The following is a 23476-nucleotide window of genomic DNA, read 5'->3' on the forward strand; positions in this document are numbered from 1 at the left end:
CCTCAAACCAAAGCTGACAGTTTGCACTTTATAGTCCTTGTATCATTTCAAATCCAAAGTGCTGAAGTACAGAGCCCAAAAAATATATATATTTGTTATTGTCCAAATACTTTTGGACCTCACTGTATATATTCACAATGTATTGTTATTATTCCTTGTCCTACTCTGAATGTCATCCTAGAGGACTGAATGTGGCCCCTTGGGCGAAAATGGAAGATTCCTGATGAGTTCCCTAAGACAAATGTCACAGTCGACATTAGACTAATGTACATTCATCTACCACTCTGTTATTTTATGTTCATTCTCTCAGGTCCAATAAGAGGACATCCCCTGAAGAGATTTACAGAGATATTTAAAGAGATAGATATGTTTTTTTGTTGTTTTTATCTTTAGTAAAATATCTATATTTGTGGTATTTAAGCAGATAGTTTTTTGGAAAATCCATAATATAAGCACATTCCAAAGTAGTTCCTCAAGTGCAATATTTAGCAGCTGATGGTTCTTGTTTGTTTGTGTTGTTACTGTGTTGGTTTGCGTCCTACGACCACTGAAAGATTTCCTTAATGTACAAGAGCACTTTTAGACAGAATGAGAAATCTTCTTCCCACATGCGTGCCAGGGTTTTCTGTTGTGTCCTTTTCGCCTTGAAATAAAGGTGCCTTAAAACTCCCAGCATTCATTTCCATAGTGAATAATGTATGTCAGACAGGTGCAGTTTCCATGAAGCAAACAGGTGTGTTGGCAGAGTTCTTATGCTAACCTCCCAAATCAGTCGTTTCCTTGGAGGAATGAGCGACACAGTAATTGTATTTTTCAGCACAGCGCTTGTTCTCGTCCTCCCTGCACTTATGAAAATGAAAGATCTTTTGAACCTTTCATATCTCTCAGGAAACCACTTATGTAATCTACTTGGCTCCATTAAGCTGTAGCTGCAGTGTGTCAAGGCTGCTTTAGAGATTCTATTTTAATATAAAATTAATGTCACAAAATAAAATAGAAATGTTCTCTTTAGATGTAAATTTTTTGGGGACGTTTAAATGTCACTGACTCTTCTCATGTGGCAAACAATTACTTTTGCTTATTTTTCAGTTCTGCCTGTGTCATTTCCTGCTGTACTAGGTTGGGGTGAGGTGTTTTGCTGGAAGTGGGATTTCGCTGTGTGTCAGAGTCACATCAGAGGATGCCAGGGATCATGAGCTTGTTAATGACTAAGCAATGGGCAGAGGGAGGAAATCATTGTGTGAGGTGCCAAAGCCAATACAAATAAACAATTTGCCCAAAATCTATAGGGCCAAACACTCCTGTACTCTCTTGAAAGAATACAACTTAAGGACTAGCTTGTTTGATTCATGCTTATTCTGTATTCATACGTTTTTTAGGAAGTCTCCCAATTTGACGTACCTATCTATTAAAACAAATTTTCCTCCGGTTCAATGTTTTGATGTTAGTAGTTTACATGATCATCTCAGAAATGTTTTCCTGAAGTTGGTAAAGGAGTCCTGAAGATCAGTTTGGATGGAATCCTCCATATGTCTTTTCAAGCATAATGTGTTATTATAGAGTATTATGAGTAAGAGATGTTCATCTCATTCTCAGTTAATGAACTACTTAGCAGTTTATGCCACACTTCCAAAGCTTCTGCTCCATGTTATGTTAACGTCTTGCTACATTTATCTTATTCTTGGACCTGGTTGGATCCTAAAGTGCCCATACTGAATGGCCTGTACAACGTACTTCCTGCTTCCTGTTCCCGGTGGTTCCGTGGCCTTGTCACCACCTCATCTGACTGGTCATTTATGCAACAGCCTTGTACACTTCATGAACCCACCCTTCTGATCTGAAGAGAATCACCTCTCACTAACCTCTTCATTTTGGCTCACAGACACACAGTGGAACACACAGTGGAACACTTGTCACCCCAGTAGCTCCCAGTCCTGTGTCTCTGACCATTGGTAACCATGATGCAGGTTTGGATCCTCTCACTACTGCTGCCTCTCACACTGTCATTCTCTGGTCTACATGTTGATCCTAGCAAAATTCATGGTAAGAATCATTTTTTGTTTTGATTATTTTGATTATACTGCATGTGCCTCAAAGCTCAAAAATGTGCCTCAAAGCTCAACGATGTTGCCTTCTTTCACTAATCGAAATCAGTTCTCAAATATGCACTGTGCTTTTGGAGAATTATTTTGAACATCATTTTGAAGTGATTTTATTATCTTCATTAATGATTACTGATGAACATTGATATAAAAATACATTAAATAATACAAGGCATGCAAATGCATTAAGTGATCATTTTTCACAAAATGATCTAAACGAAAAAGGAGGTTAAAATATTCTGACTTATTATTGGATTTTCAAATTGATTAACTTGACTAATTAGAAACAAGAACAGTGAAATATTGCTAATGTTTTAAAACCAGCATATATGCACAGAAACGAATCTTCAATTCCCTTATCACCAGCTTTCCCAGAGACACACATAGCTGGGGTGTTTCTGGTCAGCTACACAAAAGACCTCAACCAGTTCGCCTATGCCTTCAATGCCTCTGAGGCCAGGGAGGTGTGCTGGGCTCTGGGTGTAACCATGGCCTCCAATTCCCAGGTTGAGGAGGCTCAGAGACTGGGCTTGGAAACATGCAGGTAAAATGGCTTTTGCATTCGATTCTTCTTTGTATGCTAGTGATCCTTTTCATAATAGATAACCTCTGAGAATTAATGAATCCATTTTAAATCGGCTGTGTCTCTAGGTTTGGGTGGATTGATGAACATTTTGCAGTGATCCCTCGTATTGAGGCCAGTAAAACCTGTGGTCAAAACCAGACCGGTGTCATCAAATGGAGAGCCTCTGTCACCAAACTTTTTGATGTGTTCTGCTTCAACGCTTCAGGTACAGTAAAGGATTTAAAAAAAATCTTCATCTCCATGCAGTCAATGGATCAAAGATAAAGTAGAGAAATATTATGGTATGGGGATTCATGGATACGTAAGCTAATTGCTCTGTGCCTTTTTGTTGACCCTAAACTCTGAGGTAATTGGAAGTCTTCCAGAAAGTCAAATCACGTACTTTCATTTCCTTTGTGAAACTAACAATTGTATGAACGTGAGAGGAAAAGGGAACATTTGAGTGTGAAAAACATCCTACATTAACTTCCTGAACTGTCCCTGGGGTGGTTTGACCAAGTTTTAGGAATTGAGTGAAATGAAAATATTTGGCAAACAGCCACTGTGATGTGGCTGGATATCAATGTATTCATTTAGTTGAATGTGAATAAAATTGCTAACCACATCCTTCTCCTTCAGGAGTGGCCTCCTTCCCCTCTGCCTCCCTCTCTCCAGCCATCATTCATCTTGTCCCCTCCACACAGTCCACACGGCCCACCTCTCATTCTCGCTCCTCCCTTCTCTCTCTCAGTAGTTTTTCTGATAACCCAGAGGAGGTAGAGGTAGAACTACCCCAGTCCATGAGCAGCGCAAAGTCTTCAATTGGAGGTTTGAGACACTAACTACCAGCATTGCTGTTGTCCATCAAACCACTCCTATGTTCTGTCATTACCATTGGGAGTGAAAGTGACAAGGCTAATTTTGTATGAGTAATCTCTTCCCTCTCCTGTGCTCTGTTGTTTTAGCGGTGCCAAAAGCATTACTTATCACCTCGGCCATCGTTCTTCTTCTGACTGCAATGGCCATTCTCTTGTACTTTAGAGCGTAAGTGTTTCTACAACTTTTTTTGTAAAAGGGAAAAAACTAGACATGTAAGATCCCTTGAATTGATAGCCATTATTTAGATCAAGGTAATTCATTAAGCACATTTACTATAACATATACCTGTTGACATGGTCATGCATACATTTGATTTATATCAGAGTGACTTTAGGGATGTAAGTTGATGCTGTGTTAACTGTGTTAAAAAAAGTCACATTTTATTTTTCCTCTTTAAAAAGGAACAATGGCCTCAAGACTATTCTCCCCTGCTGGGATTTGGAGCAGCAGAAAGAGTACAGTGAGACAGTGGAGTGTGCAGCACACACCTGTATGAAGGACACAACGGAAGCCCAGACTGAGGGTGAAGCTAAGGCTGAGCCTGAGGAGGATGTGTGCAAAGAGACAGCCAATGACATCAGTGTGAACATCAGTGATGAGACCAACACTGATTCAGCATCAGAGACAGAACCTTGATGCTTTAGATTATGTAAGACCAAAGATAAGGTCAGGCTGCTTTTTTAAAGTTATGTTCCTGCTTATGGAAGTTATGTTGTTTTGTAGTTTGTACAAAGTGCGCATTGATGTTATTCAAATGCATTTATTTATAGCATGGGATGTCTTTCCAATTTTGCTTTAAAAAGTTACTTTATGTCTCCTTGTTGTTTTGTGGCGTTCATATTCAAAATAGATTGTTCTAGAGATCATCCTATATTTTAACCGCTAGATGGCGATGTCATCAAGGCAATTATTGCTGCAACGTGGATGAGTTGAGTTGAGGCTAGGACTAGTATAGTAGCTGAATTGAAAATGGGTTCATATTTTCTGCTATACAGATAATTAATTTGATGACTTCAGATAAAGTTAGTCAGTATGCCATGGCCACTGCTAACTACTGCATGTTACATCATGTGTTTTAACTAATGCCAATCTTGAACTGATGCAATAAATTCAAACTTTTTGTATCCCTGCCTTGCAGTTACTTCTTAGCCGTTTTGGAAATGTGGCAGGCTACTGCCATGATATTTGCGCTTCATAGTATTCATGTTCTAATAAACAATGTATTCCATCATCTCACAGTTTTAAATTGCTGCATGACAAAAAAAAAACGGAATAATCCATGTTTAAATATCTTTATTGATAACAAAAGTAACATAATTAAAAACAGGCTATTTTACAGCATTCTGTCAACCATTAACAAGCAAGAGGTGAGAGAGCAGTATAACATCTTTGGCCACTTGTATCTCAGTGCGACTAGAGGTGAAGATATGCTTTCACATTTTTCTCTCTTGTCCAAACTCCCAACATTCAATTGGCTCATAGTTGCTTTCCAAAGTTATAGGTACAGTACATTCAAATTAAATATTGCATACTCTGACCAATAGAAACGCCTGTTTTCATTCAAATTGAAAGAAAACATTCACACAAATATTTCAAGCAAATATCATACAGTGCATACAAGTACAATGTTTTGCACCTACAGTGTCCTCAACTGACTTCAGTGTCCTCCTTGGAACCTACTGCATGACATCCTGTAAAAAACAAGCACACATGGAAAGGGACAGTGGAAACGTACCATTCGTCACAGCTATAGCAGTGTTCCAGCTCCAGAGATAAACACTCTGTCAGGTTCTGTCAACAGCTGGGACCGCCCATCACTAAGGCATGATACAGTGAGTGTTAGACATCAAAATAGAAGTGGACAGTGTTTTTTCTCCCAGACATTGCACTTGAAACCCAAATATTTTGTAACATTACTGAACTGTGAGCAAGTGCTCTGCAGAGTGAGCCAGCCCTAGTGCAGATGATGTTGCTGCACTGTAGAAGGAAACCCTTGTACTGTGGACATACATAATTTAGACACTAAGATGTAGTTGGCTCCTACTGCTACCTCTCCAAACTATTTTTATACTGTTAAAGACATGCTCCGGAACTTTGGCGATTAATAAGTATTTATTAAACCTCCCGCTTTGGATTTGTCAATGTGTAGTTCATACATGCATGATCTATTAGCAGGATTACTGTCTTACCTCAATTATCCACGAAATGCCTAGTTTGAAAGCAACTGCTTTTCTGGAAGCTGTGCTTGGCCTACATATTCCTCCATGTGGGCCAGCCACTTAGGCATATATCTGCACTTAGTACACATTTTTCGGGGACCACTTTTGCCACTTGAGCACTACTTTCAGAACTACTAGCACACATGCAGCCAGAGAAATAAGAGACACACTTATTCATTAAAATCATTGGGTTTTTTCTCCCGTGAATGCAAGAGATATCGTTGTGATGGTTGAGAGCTTACATGCATGGATTGAGCTAAATCCCATGTTATTGTGGTCACTCTGGTTGTGTGCCAATGGCCGCTTCAGTTTTCACTGCATCCACTAGGAAGCTGAGCTCATTGCACAGGGTTTCGTGGCGGTAGGCCATACGGATCTGAGCCACATTGGTCCGCCGAATGTCGTTCCCCTCAGGTCCATCCTTCAAGTAGTTGGCCCCAATAAAGTGCTTCTTCTCCTGTGCAAAATGAGTCATACAGTATTACCAGAGATTGTGTATCATATAAGCTCCTTAGGTATAACCACTCCAATAGATGGGGGACAGGGGAAGAATATTTTAATGTTATTTTGCATTCATGCTATTATACACTCTTATAAAAAGGTGTTATCTAGAACGTAAAAGTTCATTGGCTGTCGCCATAGGAGAACCCTTTGAAGTACCCTTTTTGGTTCCTGGTAGAACACTTTTGGGTTTCATGTAGAATCCTTTCCACAGAGGGTTTCTACCTAGAACCAAAAGGGTTCTACCTGGAACAAAGAGGGTTCTCCTGTTGGGACAGCGAAGAACCCTTTTGGAACCCTTTTATTCTAAGAGGGTAGATTTCAGTGCCCAGGGCTCTACCTGGTGAGACAGGCCACTCTGCAGCACACTGTTCCTGGCAATCTCACACACATCACAGGTGCTGAGCTTCCACAGCTGGGCCGCAATGGCATACTCCTCCATCAGTGCCTCCTACAGACAGGACACACTGTCATCAAGTACTGTCCTACAAAACAGCTATGGAACTCAGCTGGAGCTGATTTGAGCTACTATTTTCTCCAACAGTTTACCTTGGTATAGTGGAACTGCATAGGATCATCTGTTGATAGAGACACGCATAACCCCTTGTGTAGGAACTCCCTGAGAGGGTTTTTGGAATATTCCAGGAACAAGCTGTTATTGCTCAGAGGAGACATGGCAATGGGCACCTGGGCCAGGTAGTACAGGTACTGTAGGACAGGGCTCTGTTGCAGAGAGAGACAGACACACTCAGTACATACACACAGACTCACACATACCTCGCTGTCACCTGCTCATCATACAAGGTCTCTGCTTACTGTTCAGCAGACACGGTGGATGTTAAAATGTGTCAAAAGTTGATAACTAGCTCCTGTCCCTGTGGCTGGCTCGGTTATTTTCAGTGGCTGTATTTGCATGGAGCAGGCCTGGTAGACAGGGCCTTTCTTTGTCTGTGTGCTGGTTAGGCCCACAGATAGACAGGAAAATGAAGCAAACAGTGAGGCCTGAAGGGCTGAACACTGTTACTGCATTACAATGACTAGCATTTATACAGCGTGCTTTCATGTGAGAATATTAGATAGCTTTGCATTTCTTTAGGGTCATCTCATGACATTCACTATTCATGTGAGTAGCACCTACTGTATCACATGGGAGATCAGCATGAGTGCTGCATTCAAACATGCAGGGGAGTTGAGCAATTACAGTATATTTGATGGCAAATAAGTGTGTGTAGGCTAGAGTGTGTTGAGGACAGACGATGCAGGATTCAGTATGGTAGTAGAGGACCTTCTTGAGGTTGAGGCCGTGGGCGATGTTGTCAGCGGTGAGGAAAGCAGAGACCAGGTGGGTGATGGATCCAGCCTCCCCGCAGTGTGGACGGAACTGGAAGGTGCTTAAGCCTCGCTCTCTGGAAGAGACCCAGGGAAATATTCAGTGGTCATATTCACACACAGAGCTACACAAGTGTATTATGTAGGCCTGCAGTAGCATCTTCAGTGACTTTGGAGGAGCTCCTTGACCATATGTACCAGTAATTCAAGTCTGTCAGAGACGGTAATTCTACTCCTTTGTATTATCATAGGGAATTTATTTATAGATGCCTTGGTGCACTACACTGTGCAGTAATGTAGCATGACTGTAATCAGACACCTGCTCTGCTCCCCTTGGTTGCCCTCAGGACATTCTGAAGGGTCTTACTGGAAATTCAATGAATAATAGCAACTGAACAGTGGGTGTAACACCTCCATTTTCCCCTCAGCAGCATCAGTAGAAGGACAGTTGGAACTCTGTTTCTCTTGAAAGAGATATCATGGTTTGGGTCCGTTACCAGAGGCCTGAGAGGGGCAGATAGCAACAGGTACTTACTTCCTCAGGTTGTTGAGCACCATGATGTTGGCGTACATGTGGAAGAGGTAGTAGCTGTAGGGAGGGTTTTCATCTGCTGTCCACTGCTCAGGCTTGGGGCTCTTGTAGGAGAACATGTGGTCACTGTGCTTGGACTCATCATCCACACTGTCAAAGCCTGTCACCTGCACAGGAAGAATAGGGGTTGAATGGTGAATGGTTGACACTATCAGGATAGTTTTTGCAGGAAACTCAAAATGAATTATACTCACATATTTGAGAAATACATGTAGCTCTTTATGCTTCTGTGGATTGACTGTAGCCTCAAACAGAGGAAGGAATATGTTCTCCAACATCTTGGCAAAGTTAGTGATCAACTTCTTTGACTTGAAAATATCACTGAAAGAAGTGAAACATTTTTAAGCATGACAAACATCTCACAAAAAGAGTACTATCTTTCATAGTAGCCATGTTACATTCTTCCTCCAGTTGAAAGTTAAATGTAACTCTTTGCCTTCAGCTGTCACTCAGGCAGCAGCACTCACTAGATCCTGGGGACTTGGATGATCCACTGCATGTTGGTAGAGTGCACTTTGTGCTGGATGAACCACTTGGAGAGGCTGTCCCATTCGTCTGCAGAGCGTCCGTAGATGGACAGACGAGGCTCAGCATGCTGGTACTTACTCTCCTCTAGGTCATGGGACACTTCCTGTCGAGGGCAAGACGTGGTAGAAAGATCAAATAAATGAGAAGTTCTCTCATCTCCAAACACCATTATTCTGGGTCTCTGTCACCTCCCATCCATCAGAGTAACACATGTGCAAATGTGTTGCTGCACATGTTGTTGTTGCATGATAATGATAGCTTATGCAACATAACATGTGTTATCAATTTGAGAGAATCAGGATGTTTTCTGTATGAATGAACTATACCTTGATAATGCGTGCAAAGTACTCTCCATCTATGAGGTTGTCTGTTTTCAGGTAGATTTCTCGGAGTTCACTGGCCCCCACTGGGTTGTACTTGGAGTTGAACTTATCGAATCTGTGAAAGGTTTGTCTGCCCTGTGGGGTGAGACACACACAGAGATCTAATATTAGCTTATGGATGGTGCTAACAGATCTCCAAAACGAACACGTGTCTCTAGCTATAGATAACTATAGATAACTGAACAGCTATGGTTACACAATAAATATGTGTTATAGGGCATAACAGCTGTTCCTGTACAGTATGGATGATATACTCTTACAAAAAAAACACAGTATTAACACATTTTCTGTTTTCAGACGTGAAACCATATTTTCACATGTATTCAATTAAGAGTTAACACCACCGTCTAACGTGTGAGGAGAGAAACATGTTTTCACCTCACATGGTGAGGGGGTGGCAGGTAGCCTTGAGGTTAGAGCGTTGGGCCAGTAACCAAAAGGTTGCTGGATTGAATCCCAGAGCTGACAAGATAAAAATCTGTCATTCTGCCCCTGAACAAGGCTGTTAACCCACTGTTCCCCGTTGGGCAGTCATTGTAAATAAGAATTTGTTCTTAACTGATATGCCTAGTTGAATAAAATAAAAAACATGTTTTAAAAAAAAATAAAGAATTGGGGTTTCACTTGGGAAATTTCCAGGTCAAAATTGGATATGCAGTTTCACATGTGAAAATCTCACTCTCCCATGTCGAAATGCAAGTTCACATGTGAAAATCACATTTTCAGTTTCATACAGTGCCTTCGGAAAGTATTCAGACCCCTTGACTTTTATTCTAAAATGGTTAAATACAAATAAAAAAAACTCATCTACATAGAATACCCCATAATGGCAAAGCTAAAACATATATATATTTTTAAAACTTTTTGCCAATTTCTTAAAAATGAAAACAAAAAAAAGAAATGCCTTATTTACATAAGTATTCAGACCTTTTGCTATGAGACTCGAAGTTGAGCTCAGGTGCATCCTGTTTCAATTGATTATCCATGAGATGTTTCTGCAACTTGATTAGAGTCCACCTGTGGGAAATTCAATTGATTGGACAGGATTTGGAAAGGCACACACCTATCTATTTAAGGTCCCACAGTTGACAGTGCATGTCAGAGCAAGAACCAAGCCATGAGGTCGAAGGAATTGGCCGTAGCGCTCCGAGACAGGATTGTGTCAAGGCACAGATCTGGTGAAGGGTACCAAAACATTTCTACAGCATTGAAGGTCCCCAAGAACACAGTGGCCTCCATCATTCTTAAATGGAAGAAGTTTGGAACCACTAAGACTCTTCCTAGAGCTACCCGCCCGGCCAAACTGAGCAACCGGGGGACATAAAAGCCCGATAAGATCCCGATGGTCACTCTGACAGAGGTCTAGAGTTCCTCTGTGGAGATGGGAGAACCTTCCAGAAGGACAACCATCTCTGCAGCACTCCACCAATCAGACCTTTATGGTAGAGTGGCCAGACGGAAGCCACTCCTCAGTAAAAGGCACATGACAGACCGCTTGGAGTTTGCCAAAAGGCACTTAAAGACCATGAAAATTCTCTGGTCTGATGAAACCAAGATTGAACACTTTGGCCTGAATGCCAAGCGTCACGTCTGAAGGAAACCAGGCACCGCTCATCACCTGGCCAATACCTTCCTGGTGGCAGCATCATGCTGTGGGGATGTTTTTCAGCGGCAGGGACTAGGAGACTAGTCAGGATCGAGGGAAATGTGAACGGAGCAAAGTAATGAGGGATCCTTGATGAAAACCTGCTTCAGAGCGCTCAGGAACTCAGACTGACGCGAAAGTTCACCTTCCAACAGGACAACAACCCTAAGCACATAGCCAAGACAACGCAGGAGTGGCTCCGGGACAAGCCTCAATGTCCTTGAGTGGCCCAACCAGAGCCCGGACTTTAACCCGATCGAACATCACTGGGGGGACTTGTCCCGAAGCCACGCCTGCGTTGTCTTGGCTGTGTGCTTAGGGTCGCTGTCCTCCCCATCGAACCTGACAGAGCTTGAGAGGATCTGCAGAGAAGAATGGTAGAAACTCCCCAAATACAGGTGTGCCAAGCTTGTAGTGTCATACCCAAGAAGACTCGATGCTTTAACTGCTGCCAAATGTGCTTCAAGTACTAAGTAAAGGGTCTGAATACTTACGTAAATGTGATATTTCACATTTACGTAAGTAAATGTTTTTGCTTTGTCGTTATGGGGTATTGTGTGTAGATTGATGAGTGGGAAAAAAACTATTTAATACATTTTAGAATAAAGCTGTAACGCAACAAAATGTGAAAAAAGTCAAGGGGTCTGAATACTTTCTGATGGCACTGTATGTGAAAACTTCCACATGATAAAAATTACAAATAATTAAAATGTGCAGTTTCACATGTAAGAAAACTTCACACGTGGAGTGGAATTGCAAGTTCACATGTGGGGTTGAAATGTTATTCTGTTAACACGTTGCAGTAGCAATGTTTCCACCCCTGGAATTAGGGTGACTGCATCTAAAAATCCTAAATGTGTTACAAATTATGCGGGACATTCGCATAACAGTGGACAAAATTATTTCTCTTTTTGGGCATGTTAATGGATCACGTTCAAATGGCGACATTCACTGAGTGTACAAAACATTAAAAACACCTTCCTAATATTGAGTTGCAACCCCCTTTTGCCCTCAGAACAGCCTCAATTCGTCAGGGCATGAACTCTACAAGGTGTCGTAAGTGTTCCACAGGGATGCTGGCCTATGTTGACTCCAATGCTTCCCACAATTGGCTGATGTCCTTTGGGTGGTTGACCAGTCTTGATACACACGGGAAACTGAAAAACCCAGCAGCATTGCAGTTCTTGACACAAACCAGTGCGCCTGGCACCTACGACCATACCCCGTTCAAAATCACTTACATTTTTTGTGTTGCTCTTTCACCCTCTGAATACCACACATACACAATCAATGTCTCAATTGTCTCATGGCTTAAAAATTCTTCTTTAACCTGTCTCCTCCCATTCATCCTCTATTTATTTATTTCACCTTTATTTAACCAGGTGGGCTAGTTGAGAACACGTTCTCATTTACACTGATTGAAGTGGATTTAACAAGTGACATCAATAAGGGATCATGGCTTTCACCTGGATTCACCTGGTCAGTCTATGTCATGGAAAGAGTAGGTGTTCTTAATCTTTTGTACACTCAGTGTAGTGCTGCTGTATGAAAGTCACTGCCTGTTATTAAAGGGGCAATCCTTAGCGACCACATCCATTTTTGGATTTATGAATTAATCATATTTACCAATTGATTCTTGAAGAATATAAAATATTTTGCCTCAGTGCTGAAGTGTGTAGCACTTAAAAATGGTCTGTCCTCGGTTGCAACACTCTGGAGTTGGTCTGTCCTTGGTTGCAACTACCAAGTTCCAAACTGCCTCTGGAAACAACATCAGCACAATAACTGTTCGTTGGGAGCTTCATGAAATGGGTTTCCATGGCCGAGCAGCCGCACACAAGCCTAAGATCACCATGCGCAATGTCAAGCGTTGGCTAGAGTGGTGTAAAGCTCGCTGCCATTGGACTCTGGAGCAGTGGAAACGAGTTCTCTAGAGTGATGAATCACGCTTCACCATCTGGCAGTCTGACAGAGGAATCTGGATTTGGCGGATGCCAGGAGAACGCTACCTGCCCCAATGCATACTGCCAACTGTAAAGTTTGGTGGGGGAAGAATAACAGTCTGGGGCTGTTTTTCATGGTTCGGGCTAGACCACTTAGTTCCAGTGAAGGGAAAGCTTCACTGGAACTTAGTCTTCTACAATGACATTGTAGAAGATTCAATGTTCCAACATCTAGTGGAAAGCCTTTCCAGAGAGTGGAGGCTGTTATAGCTGCAAAGGGAGGACCAAATCCATATTAATGCCCATGATTTTGGAATGAGATGTCCGACAAGCAAGTGTCCACATGCATTTGGTCATGTAGTGTATCATGGATGTACAGTCCTTGCATCCGTACCGTAAGGATTTATGAGTGGTTGCATTTCTCCAGCCCCAAACCTTAGCTTTTTACTGAAACTGTGGTGGGGAGACCCCTTTGTTCATGTTTTACCTTTATTTAACTAGGCAAGTCAGTTAAGAACAAATTCTTATTTTCAATGACGGCCTACGAACAGGGCCTTGTTGCAGGAGCCGCGTGTCAGGGGGGGGTACTGTCACGACTCCCACTGAAGGTGGCGCCCCCTCCTGCTCGGGTGGCGCTTGGCAGTCGTCGTCACCGGCCTACTAGTTGCCACTGATTCCTTTTGTTTTCACCCCCTTTCTGTTATTGTTTTCACCTGTCCTTAGTTGGGTTGATTAGCAGGGCTATATTAGCTAGTTGGCCCGCCTGCTCTTTGTGCGGGATTGTTTCTCTGTGTGTTGCTTTGGTACACACTGTAATTATTTTTTGTGTGCGCTCAGTTCGCATTTTGGGTTGGCTGGTGTTTTGCTTGTTGCTTCCTGCGTCTGATTCCTCCTCCACTATTTGTTCAGGGGCAGAACAACAGATTTGTACCTTGTCAGCTCGGGGATTTGAACTTGCAACCTTTCGGTTACTAGTCCAACGCTCTAACCCCTAGGCTACCCTGCCGCCCCATGTTTCAATTAAGGATTGCCATGTGAAACTTCACACGTGTCTGAAAACCACTTTTTTCACCTTTTTACATTTGTTTTTCTTTGTAAGGGTATGCATGACGGCAGGAGAAATAGATAGAGGGAGGGTCTTACAGCATGTACATCCAGGGAGTCCACAGTGAGGTCATATGGGTCCATGTTGAGGTGTTCAAACACCTCTCTAAGGGTCAGCTTCCGCCCGCCCTTCTCCAGCACCACACGATCTGCCTCCGTCTTGTAGGTGGTCTGGATGAAGTTTAGAAGGTGCTTCTGGGACATGCAGGCGGCTGCATGGATGTGTGTGTCCACCTGGGGAAAGAGACATCACAGTCGGAAAGTGGACAAATCAGATTTAGTGATGGACTTTCACATTTTTTATGACAAATTTAGCTTTCACATTCAAGTGTTGGAACTTGCCTTTCTGACATTGTAGAAGTCTCTGTGTGGAACACCCTTAAGTTCCTTTAGCTCAGCCATCTCATTGAGCATTTCATGCAGGTAGAACTTTGAGCCCAGGAAGTTCAGGCGTCTGTGACAATAGGTCTTCCTGTAAAGCATGTTAGTTATGCAGAGACAAAAATAAAGCTCCATTACACAGTGGTGAGTTCAGGAAGTGGTGGTCACTCACGTGGGTCCATCAACGATCATGGCCAGCACATGGCTGAGGTCTATGGCGAAGGTCTCCAGGTCAGGGTAGGGCAGGCTGCGGGGCCTGTTCTGACTTAGAGCCTCTGCGTTCTCATACACATACACTATGCCATCTTTCGTCTGCAGCTCATAGCTCAGGTTGTCTGGGATATTCTCAATGCTGTAAGGGTCCTCCCCCTCCCTAGGGCAAGGGCAGACATCTGTGGGGAGACCAGTATGACTGACATAGACTCTAATACAATGGACTCCACTTGTACAGGACGTTAAGAACACATTATGTACATATAGTTAATTTATGGGCACTGTTTGAGTATACACTGAGTGTACAAAACATTATGACCACCATGAAATAGACTGACCAGGGGAATCCAGGGAAAAGCTATGTTCAGTTATTGATGTCACTTGTTAAATCCGCTTGAGATAATTGAGACATGGATTGTGTATGTGTGCCATTCAGAGGGTGAATGGGCAAGACAAAAGACTTAAGTGTCTTTGAACGGGGTATGGTAGTAGGAGCCAGGCGCATCAGTTTGTGTCAAGAACTGCAACACTGCTTGGTTTTTCACACTCAACAGTTTCCCGGGTGGTCCACCACCCAAAGGACATCTAGCCAACTTGACACAACCGTGGGAAGCACTGGAGTCAACATGGGCCAGCATCCCTGTGGAACGCTTTCAACACCTTGTAGAGTCCATGCCCCGACGAATTGAGGCTGTTCTGAGAGCAAAAGGGGGGTGCAACTCAATATTAGGAAGGTGTTCTTAATGTTTTGTACGCTCAGTGTATACCTGGTAGAACCTCGTCCTCTTCCTTCCACGTCTGGTTCTCAGCGCTGCGGAGGAACTGAGCGACGGTCCGGGGAAAGCGATGGTAGGCCAGTCTGGAGTACTTCTCCCTAATGAACAGGGCTTTCATCAGGGTTTTTGCTGCCTGTTCATAGTCCTCTACTGTGATCTGGGGAGAGTAGAGAGCTGTCATTACTAGTCTTACCACATGGCTTTCCATTTCATCCTGTGGACTCTCTACCACACAAAATTATTCCTAACCACCTGGGAATTTAAAGTCATAACAAAGTAACACTTTTATTATTTCAATGATCAAACTTGTATTTTGACAGGGAGTCATGCTGAGTCCAAGTTCTCTTTTACAGATGAACCAAAAACATCAATATACACTATACACATAAATATTCACATCAATACACGAAAAGCAAAACACAATCATTACTGTCCCATTTCATTGCAACTCTTCCAGTATGCAGTGAAATACTGCATGAGTTGTGTATGAACTGTATGCCACCTGCTTGGAGCACTTACACCAGCGCAGTAGTCTCCACTGATGGTGACCCTCTGGTACTCGGGGCAGTTCTCTGGAAGTGAGGAGCAGGTGGAGGAGGGTGAGAGGAATGGGGTCACCACAGAACGGGCCCACTCTGCAGTCACAGGGATCTGCAGGACCTGCAATGATGCTGACTGTGAACGGATCATCTTGAAACTCTTCTTCCTGGAAAGCAAACATTCTTATAAATACTTAACACTCCAGTACTGAATTGGTCAGCTAGTTTAGATTCCATGAGGTCCTGTATTGTTGAGGGCTAGATTCACCTCTTGGCGCTCTCTTCTGAATGCTGCTCTGCCAGCTCTTTGAGCAGCTCCCTCTCCTTGGCCTGGTGCAGGCCGATGGGACAGTCCTCAGGGACGGTGAACATGGACAGGGCATCCTTAGTGTCCTCCTCCTTCAGCGCTGACGCATACACCTTCTCAGCCAGCAGACGTGTCTCCTCATCCACCTCACTCAGCGTGATCTTAGGGAATTGTCTCGGCATGTCTGTAAAAACACCAGCAGTAGTGTAGCAGCTTAGTATAAACACTGTACAGATACAGAATGTACAGTTGAAGTCGGAAGTTTACATACACCTTAGCCAAATACATCAGTTTCACAATTCCTGACATTTAATCCTAGTAAAAATTCCCTGTCTTAGGTCAGTTAGGATCACCAGTTTATTTTAAGAATGTGAAATGTCAGAATAATAGTAGAGAGAATTACATATTTCAGATTTTATTTCTTTTATCACATTCCCAGTGGGTCAGAAGTTTATGTACACTCAATTAGTATTTGGTAGCATTGCCTTTAAATTGTTTAACTTGGGTCAAACGTTTCGGGTAGCCTTCCACAAGCTTCCCACAATAAGTTGGGTGAATTTTGGCCCATTCCTCCTGACAGAGCTGGTGTAACCGAGTCAGGTTTGTAGGCCTCTTTGCTCGCACAAGCTTTTTCAGTTCTGCCCACAAATTTTCTATAGGATTGAGGTCAGGGATTTGTGATGGCCACTCCAATACCTTGACTTTGTTGTCCTTAAGCCATTTTGCCACAACTTTGGAAGTATGCTTAGGGTCATTGTCCATTTGGAAGACCCATTTACAACCAAGCTTTAACTTCCTGACTGATGTCTTGAGATATTGCTTCAAAATATCCACATAATTTCCCTTCCTCATGATGCCATCTATTTCGTGAAGTGCACCAGTCCCTCCTGCAGCAAAGCACCCCCACAACATGATGATGCCACCCCCATGCTTCACGGTTGAGATGGTGTTCTTCGGCTTGCAAGCATCCCCCTTTTTCCTCCAAACATAACTGTTATAGTGTGGACACTATATAAATAATTACATGGTTATTATTGGCATTGACCGTGACCTTTCCCCTTTGATGATGTCATCCCTAAGAGTCAGATCTGTGCAATGTGATTCTACCACCGGTTGAGTGGGCTAGATAGTTCTGCTATTTTTGTACCGTTTGTACCTGGCTGTACACCTTTTAGTTATTGGGTTGAAAGTAAAGGAAAGTAATATTTAAATGCGTGTGGGCATTCCTTGTCAAGTTACTACAATAACGATGGTCATTATGGCCAAACAGTTCACTTTTTGTTTCATTTTTTATGGCGGTTTTGGAGCAGTGGCTTCTTCCTTGCTGAGCGGCCTTTCAGGTTATGTCAATATAGGACTTGTTTTACTGTGGATATAGATAGTTTTCTACCTGTTTCCTCCAGCATCTTCACAAGGTCCTTTGCTGTTGTTCTGCGATTGATTTGCACTTTTCACACCAAAGTACATTCATCTCTAGGAGACAGAATGCATCTCCTTCCTTAGCGGTATGATGGCTGTGTGGTCCCATGCTGTTTATACTTGCGTACTATTGTTTGTACAGATGAACGTGGTACCTTCAGGCATTTGGAAATTGCTCCAAGGATGAACCAGACTTGTGGAGGTCTACAATTTTTTCTGAGGGCTTGGCTGATTTGTTTTGATTTTCCCATGATGTCAAGCAAAGAGGCACTGAGTTTGAAGGTAGACCTTGAAATACATCCACAGGTACACCTCCAATTGACTCAAATTATGTCAATTAGCCTATCAGAAGCTTCTAAAGCCATGACATCATTTTCTGGAATTTTCCAAGCTGTTTAAAGGCACAGTCAACATAGTGTATGTAAACTTCTGACCCACTGGAATTGTGATAAAGTGAATTATAAGTGAAATAATCTGTCTGTAAACAATTGTTGGAAAAATTACTTGTGTCATGCACAAAGTAGATGTCCTAACCGACTTGCCAAAACTATAGTTTTTTAACAAGAAATTTGTGGAGTGGTTGAAAAACGAGTTTTAATGACTCCAACCTAAGTGTATGTAAATTTCCAACTTCAACTGTACACACTTCGGCATTTTGGAGGGGTTAGATTGGAGTTTTGTTATTGTAGGAGGTGGAGCTGCCACCTAATTCGTCCCCAAAAATAGCTGCCATTTCCAGCGTTTCTATCCACTCAGAACTCAAATCTGTTTGTCAGCACAATACCTCACTGTCATGACATCCCTCTGCTATAAGCATTGCTTTGCATATTCACCTAGTATTAACAGAGAGCTATTAGCACAATGTGTTAGCTAATATTAGATCTATTAGCATATATTCATTTATTTGCTTAGCAGAGTTACCTCGAGGCGAGGCAAAACAACCACCATGACAGGAAAACAAATTGTGGCGTACTGCAATCTTCTTTTGAAATGACTCTGGTAAGCGGATCCTTGAGCACTTGTGACATAAATACATAAATACTGACAAACGATCACGTTACATCCAACATGCTAACCGTACTTGCCTCCGAGACAATATGCTATTTTCACTTATGACCTTTAGGGTCAATGCCAGGCCCCGTACTATCCTCTCTGAGGACAACATAGAGACAGGGTAGAGAATGACATCAGGTTAGTGTTTATCTTATTCATAGACTGTCTGCTGAGTGAATTGTACTGTCAGAGGTCATCTTATTACCCCTGGGATTTAATGAAGTTTTAATTCCCAGCTGTTCCATCATTCTTTTCATTTTTCTGAAGACCAGAGTGTCTGCAGTTGTACACTCAGGCTGCAACGATGTTGTTTATACTGTTTCATGAACATGTTTGTTTGTCATGTATCAAGATGAGGCTAGGGACACAAATCTTGAGCTGGCAGATTACATTGAAAAAATCTGCTGTCTTAAGTGGCTCAACCTGATTTTCAAAATCGAAAACTCGACTTATACAGTATGACTGCCATTTTGATTTCTCTCCAGACACATACCAGCTCTATTCCTTTCAGGTTTATGGTCCTAATCCTAATAACCTGTGTAAACGTGACAGTAACCGTTGTACTGTAGACTTTATAGCCCAGTGTCTGATTGTCGGTCACTGGTCCAGTAACCACACTGTTGTCCCACTTAGGGACGTGTCTGCACCGACAGATCAAGTGACCGAACCGCGAGGGGTTTGTTGATACTCCAAATGACATAAAACCCAATCCACCCAGGCAACACTGTGGCCATACAGACCTGGTGCCCCTGAGAGAAAAGCTCTGGTGTCGTCAGTGACAGAGTAATGCCAAAGCTCCATTCTGCCAAGCCTTTCCAAGAGGGCTGCCATTCCTGGCAAAATTCTGTGCCACAAACACCCCACTGCTCACCCTAAGCCACTTCCAAGAACAGCTTTGTGGATCAAACTAGCGCCTGTCCACTGCCCACTGCACTGCAGACAGACAGAGAGAGCAGCACATTACAGCAAAGACCACAGGTGAACTCTGAAAGCTGAGAGAGTCTCTGTGAAGCAGCAGCAGCATTGATTAATAGATGGGTTCTCATAAATAATTTAGCACCGCTTCTTCCTCTCAATGAATTGGAGTGCTGCCTCACTCTCACACACACGCGCACACACACACACACACACACACACACACACACACACACACACACACACACACACACACACACACACACACACACACACACACACACACACACACACACACACACACACACACACACACACACTGTCTTTCTCTCTCTCTTTCTCTCTCAGTCTCTCTGCTTATACTGCTGCCTCAGCATCAGTTATACATCATTTTCTTAGTCAGAGACACCCACAAGCTATCAGTATTCCTCCCAGAGTAATAGCCATCTCATTTCCATCACATGTTATGAACTTTAACACACTCTCTCAAACAGCAACACAATAGTTTCCGAGGCTCTAGCTGCTAGAACAGTATGTAGTGTACCTTAACTCGTTATCGTCTGCGTGACATACCTTCCGGTCTGTTCACAGCCATCTCTCTGTGCTGTACAGTCTCCACTGGGAGTCCTGATGATGGAAATCTCAGCTAGGATCACAGTGTCTCTGTACAGGCTCTCTGCGGTAGAGACTGGCTAACAGGCTGGTCGCCTGACTCTGACGGGCTGGCTTGCGATGTGGGTCGGTCCCACTCTGAGCCTGCCGTGGTTAAAGACCGCGGTTCTGTTTTCTTTGAGTGTCCTTCTCTATCTATTTTAAGAAGCCATTGGCATCATGTCGACAGAGCCCCTAATCCCTGGGATATGTCACAACTGGCTGTCAACAAAGAGAGAGCCCAGAGGCGAGCCACCGACGCTCCCCTCTGCTGGCTGGGCTCACACACACTCACACACAAACACTCCTCATACACTCCTCTCCACCTTTGGGACAGTGATAAATCACAAGCTGGTAGCAGCAGCCTTCCTCCTTAAGGAGCCAGATAGCAAGCTATGCAGCCGCTGCAAGTATTGTAAACATTACCCAGGCAGCCCTGATTGAGAGGACTGCCGCTGCGCAGCCATGCATCACTGCTTTGCCTCGGAGCCTCAACAGTCCCGCCCACACACTTAATCTCAGCTCTGACTGACCTTGGTTTAGGTGCATAGTGTTAGAATGAATAATTCTGCTGTAGTTCTCTGGCATCATGTCAGTCAGCTGATGGGTAATCATCCTCAGTAAAGGATCAGACTACCTCACACTCTAACATCACCCAATTAGAATAGGTGATAACAAAACAGTGACCCACAAGCCCATATTTACCCATGCACACACTGTCCTTCATGTTCATGCTCAAAGCTGCCAATTTGAAACCATATAGGACCCTCTACCCTGATCTATGTGATTTCAGTCCAGGCTGATCCTATCTGACACTGGCTTCGGCAGAGACACTCACATAGCTTGTAGTGTATGCTGTGAACACATGACATAGGACTCCATTCCCTACCTGGTATTGGTGTTGTTCAGCGTTCCCAGTAGAGCTCCAGAAAGAGAGCTGTAGGACAGATTAAACTCAGTGTTGTCGATAAGGTCCTGTTGTTTCCCCCAATGGACAACTGCTGCAGCTCTGATTACCCCCACATGACTACAACTCACATCCCAGCTGCCTCTGCTCAGACGCACACACACACACACACACACACACACACACACACACACACACACACACACACACACACACACACACACACACACACACACACACACACACACACACACACACACACACACACACACACACACCAACATGCAGGTCACAATGTTAACAATCCGTGTTTATTTTTACCTGGCCTGTTGAGGTTGACTGTCTAATGCCTCACAGCAGAATGATTTACAGTATCTTTGGACAACAACAATGTCATTCAGCTTTCTCTATATTTCATTCAGAGCCTCATTACATGGATAAATAATGTTGTTCTACATTGGAGCTGACTTCCTATTATTGATCTGCACATCTGGTTTTGGGAGCATTAGATCATATGACCGAGGGGACTTCTGCTGCAGCTCCATAGAGAGCATTACAGGAGATTAATGTAGGTACAGACACAGTCTGATCTCAATGGTTCCCCCTCTGCACTGATGTACTTATGATAGTGGGATGTGGGGACTGAGAGACAGAGAGAATGAGAGAGAACTGAGCCATGATCATGTTGAGCTATGTTGTTCTAAGCCTCTGTACATTCCAGGAAGCCCCTTTGAGTCTGCAAGGGGCATTTTGATACCATGATGTTAGCACATTGGAGCAAAAAGGAATTTGAGCATCTCCTGAATGGGTTGTTTCCTAATGGTCTAGTCATTGTATCCCTGCTATCTTCCTGTCTGTGTTGGATCATTTACCGTAGTGCTCCCTGTCCCTGGGCAGCCATTAGTAGTTCTCAAACACAGCTGCACACACTGTTTTTATCATGTCCTCTCTGGGCTCTCTCAGACACCAGCCTGTTGTCACTGGTGCGGGTCCAGTCCTGAATTACTGTACCTTCTGTCAAAGACACCTCTATAAGAGAAGGTAAACTACATCTCTGTCAGTCTGTGTATGAGAAATACACTTATCACTCTGGCTAAAGATATTTTAAGAGAGTACAGTTCAGTAGATCAACATTTATGAGCACTGGATGGAGTGGTGTTGTTTTATTTATAGGGCTGATGTCTGAGGGTCTACATGTCTGAGGGTCTACATGTCTGAGGGTCTACATGTCTGAGGGTCTACATGTATGAGGGTCTACATGTCTGAGTGAGAGAGCATGTGAGAGATTGAGTGAATGAATAAGCCTGAGAAAGGGAGAGAAAAGGAGAGAGGGGGAGGAGGGTGAGAGCAAGCTTACCGTTTCCCAAGCAGGGGCTTGACTGCTGCTTTAGCAGAGGGATGTCTCCTCTCCTCATCTTCCTCACAGTGTTTGGGCCTGGGAGAGAAAAACAAAACAGTGCAGTCATGCACGAGCGCAACGCAGCTTTACCCGGAGTGTTCCTCAGACACAATTGGATGGGCCTTTAACGCATTTACATTAGTCTCATAGCTTTGACAGATTGATGCTCATAAACATACAAGTCATTTATCACTTTGATATGATCTTAGACAGAGAAACTGGAGAAGACAGCAAGTTGCTGAATCAGTAAGAATATGTAAGAAACACAATGCACATTCAATATGTAGCATATCACCAACACATGTCAATGATCCATAATTTGAGTCTTCGTGAGATATAATAACATCTTTAGACCATAGCTGTTCACTCACCTCCTCTGTCTCCGTGCCTCCGTACCTTCTGCAGTCAGGCAGACTATATGAACTCTGGAAGTTCCCTCAGAGAAAACCCTCTGTCATTTTCTGCTCCTGTGGTGGTAAGGAGATAACTCGCTCATCGCCCTCCAGTGCACAAGACACCATCCTTAACTCTTTCACTGCCGCTGCATAGCAAATGACATAAAGTGAAGTGTTCATTCTTACTACTTATCCAGAATGCAAATGACTATCAGTTGGTCATAAGTCACATAGGTTACACTACCATTGTTGTCCTCTCACCGTCCCTCTGCATATTCTACTGCTGCCCCTCAGTTTAGCAACTCCCTCTGAGATAAACTGAAAAAGAGGTGCTGACATTTTGCAAAGAGCATATTGTTAAACATCAGTACTTTGTGAAGAGTCCTCTTTCAGCTGTAGACACAGAGGGCCCTCATGTGGAGGATTTGTTATTGCAGGATATTAGGGTGAGATTAGCCTGGTCCCAGATCTGGTATCATGTCAACTCCATGGCATGACCAGGAGTGGCAACGAGTGGCATGATGACATAAACAGACTGGTACCCAGGCTAGGGCAAGATATGATGCTGCCAAGATGTCAACCTTCCTGTAACTCTAACTACAACCTCATGAATTGTAGATGTTTTTGGATAATATCCACACTCTGAGGTCATCTTCAACACACATGTGCATCTTACCACATGTATGTCATAGATGATCAGAGAGTTTATTAGCTAGCATGAGATATCGGTG

General features: G+C 43.2%; 2 protein-coding genes across 5 annotated transcripts; one reads left to right on the plus strand and one right to left on the minus strand.

Annotated features, from left to right (window-relative positions):
- Nucleotides 1–1801: 1801 nt before the first annotated feature.
- LOC115167299 (lymphatic vessel endothelial hyaluronic acid receptor 1) lies at nucleotides 1802–4777 on the plus strand. Its single transcript, XM_029721595.1, has 6 exons — nucleotides 1802–2043; nucleotides 2469–2646; nucleotides 2754–2893; nucleotides 3307–3495; nucleotides 3633–3711; nucleotides 3948–4777. Exons 1-6 carry the CDS (start codon nucleotides 1959–1961, stop codon nucleotides 4180–4182), a joined length of 906 nt encoding a protein of 301 aa, XP_029577455.1. The 5' UTR covers nucleotides 1802–1958; the 3' UTR covers nucleotides 4183–4777.
- Nucleotides 4778–4822: 45 nt separating this feature from the next.
- On the minus strand, nucleotides 4823–22816 carry LOC115167300 (AMP deaminase 3-like). 4 transcript variants are annotated; one of them, XM_029721596.1, is made up of 16 exons: nucleotides 22722–22816; nucleotides 22309–22386; nucleotides 15968–16190; nucleotides 15680–15866; nucleotides 15152–15317; nucleotides 14344–14563; nucleotides 14133–14262; nucleotides 13830–14024; nucleotides 9042–9173; nucleotides 8655–8818; nucleotides 8382–8508; nucleotides 8131–8294; nucleotides 7552–7672; nucleotides 6816–6989; nucleotides 6607–6717; nucleotides 4823–6222 (listed from the first exon to the last, which is right to left on the minus strand). In XM_029721596.1, exons 2-16 carry the CDS (start codon nucleotides 22364–22366, stop codon nucleotides 6043–6045), a joined length of 2352 nt encoding a protein of 783 aa, XP_029577456.1. In that variant the 5' UTR covers nucleotides 22367–22386; nucleotides 22722–22816; the 3' UTR covers nucleotides 4823–6042. The 4 variants fall into 4 exon arrangements, with proteins under 4 accessions (XP_029577456.1, XP_029577458.1, XP_029577457.1 ...); XM_029721598.1 differs by lacking the exons at nucleotides 22309–22386; nucleotides 22722–22816 and adding an exon at nucleotides 20934–21040; XM_029721597.1 differs by lacking the exons at nucleotides 22309–22386; nucleotides 22722–22816 and adding an exon at nucleotides 19967–20397.
- Between the last annotated feature and the right edge of the window lie 660 nt (nucleotides 22817–23476).

Source organism: Salmo trutta, chromosome 29, assembly GCF_901001165.1.
Source record: "Salmo trutta chromosome 29, fSalTru1.1, whole genome shotgun sequence".
Classification (NCBI taxonomy): Eukaryota; Metazoa; Chordata; class Actinopteri; order Salmoniformes; family Salmonidae; genus Salmo; species Salmo trutta.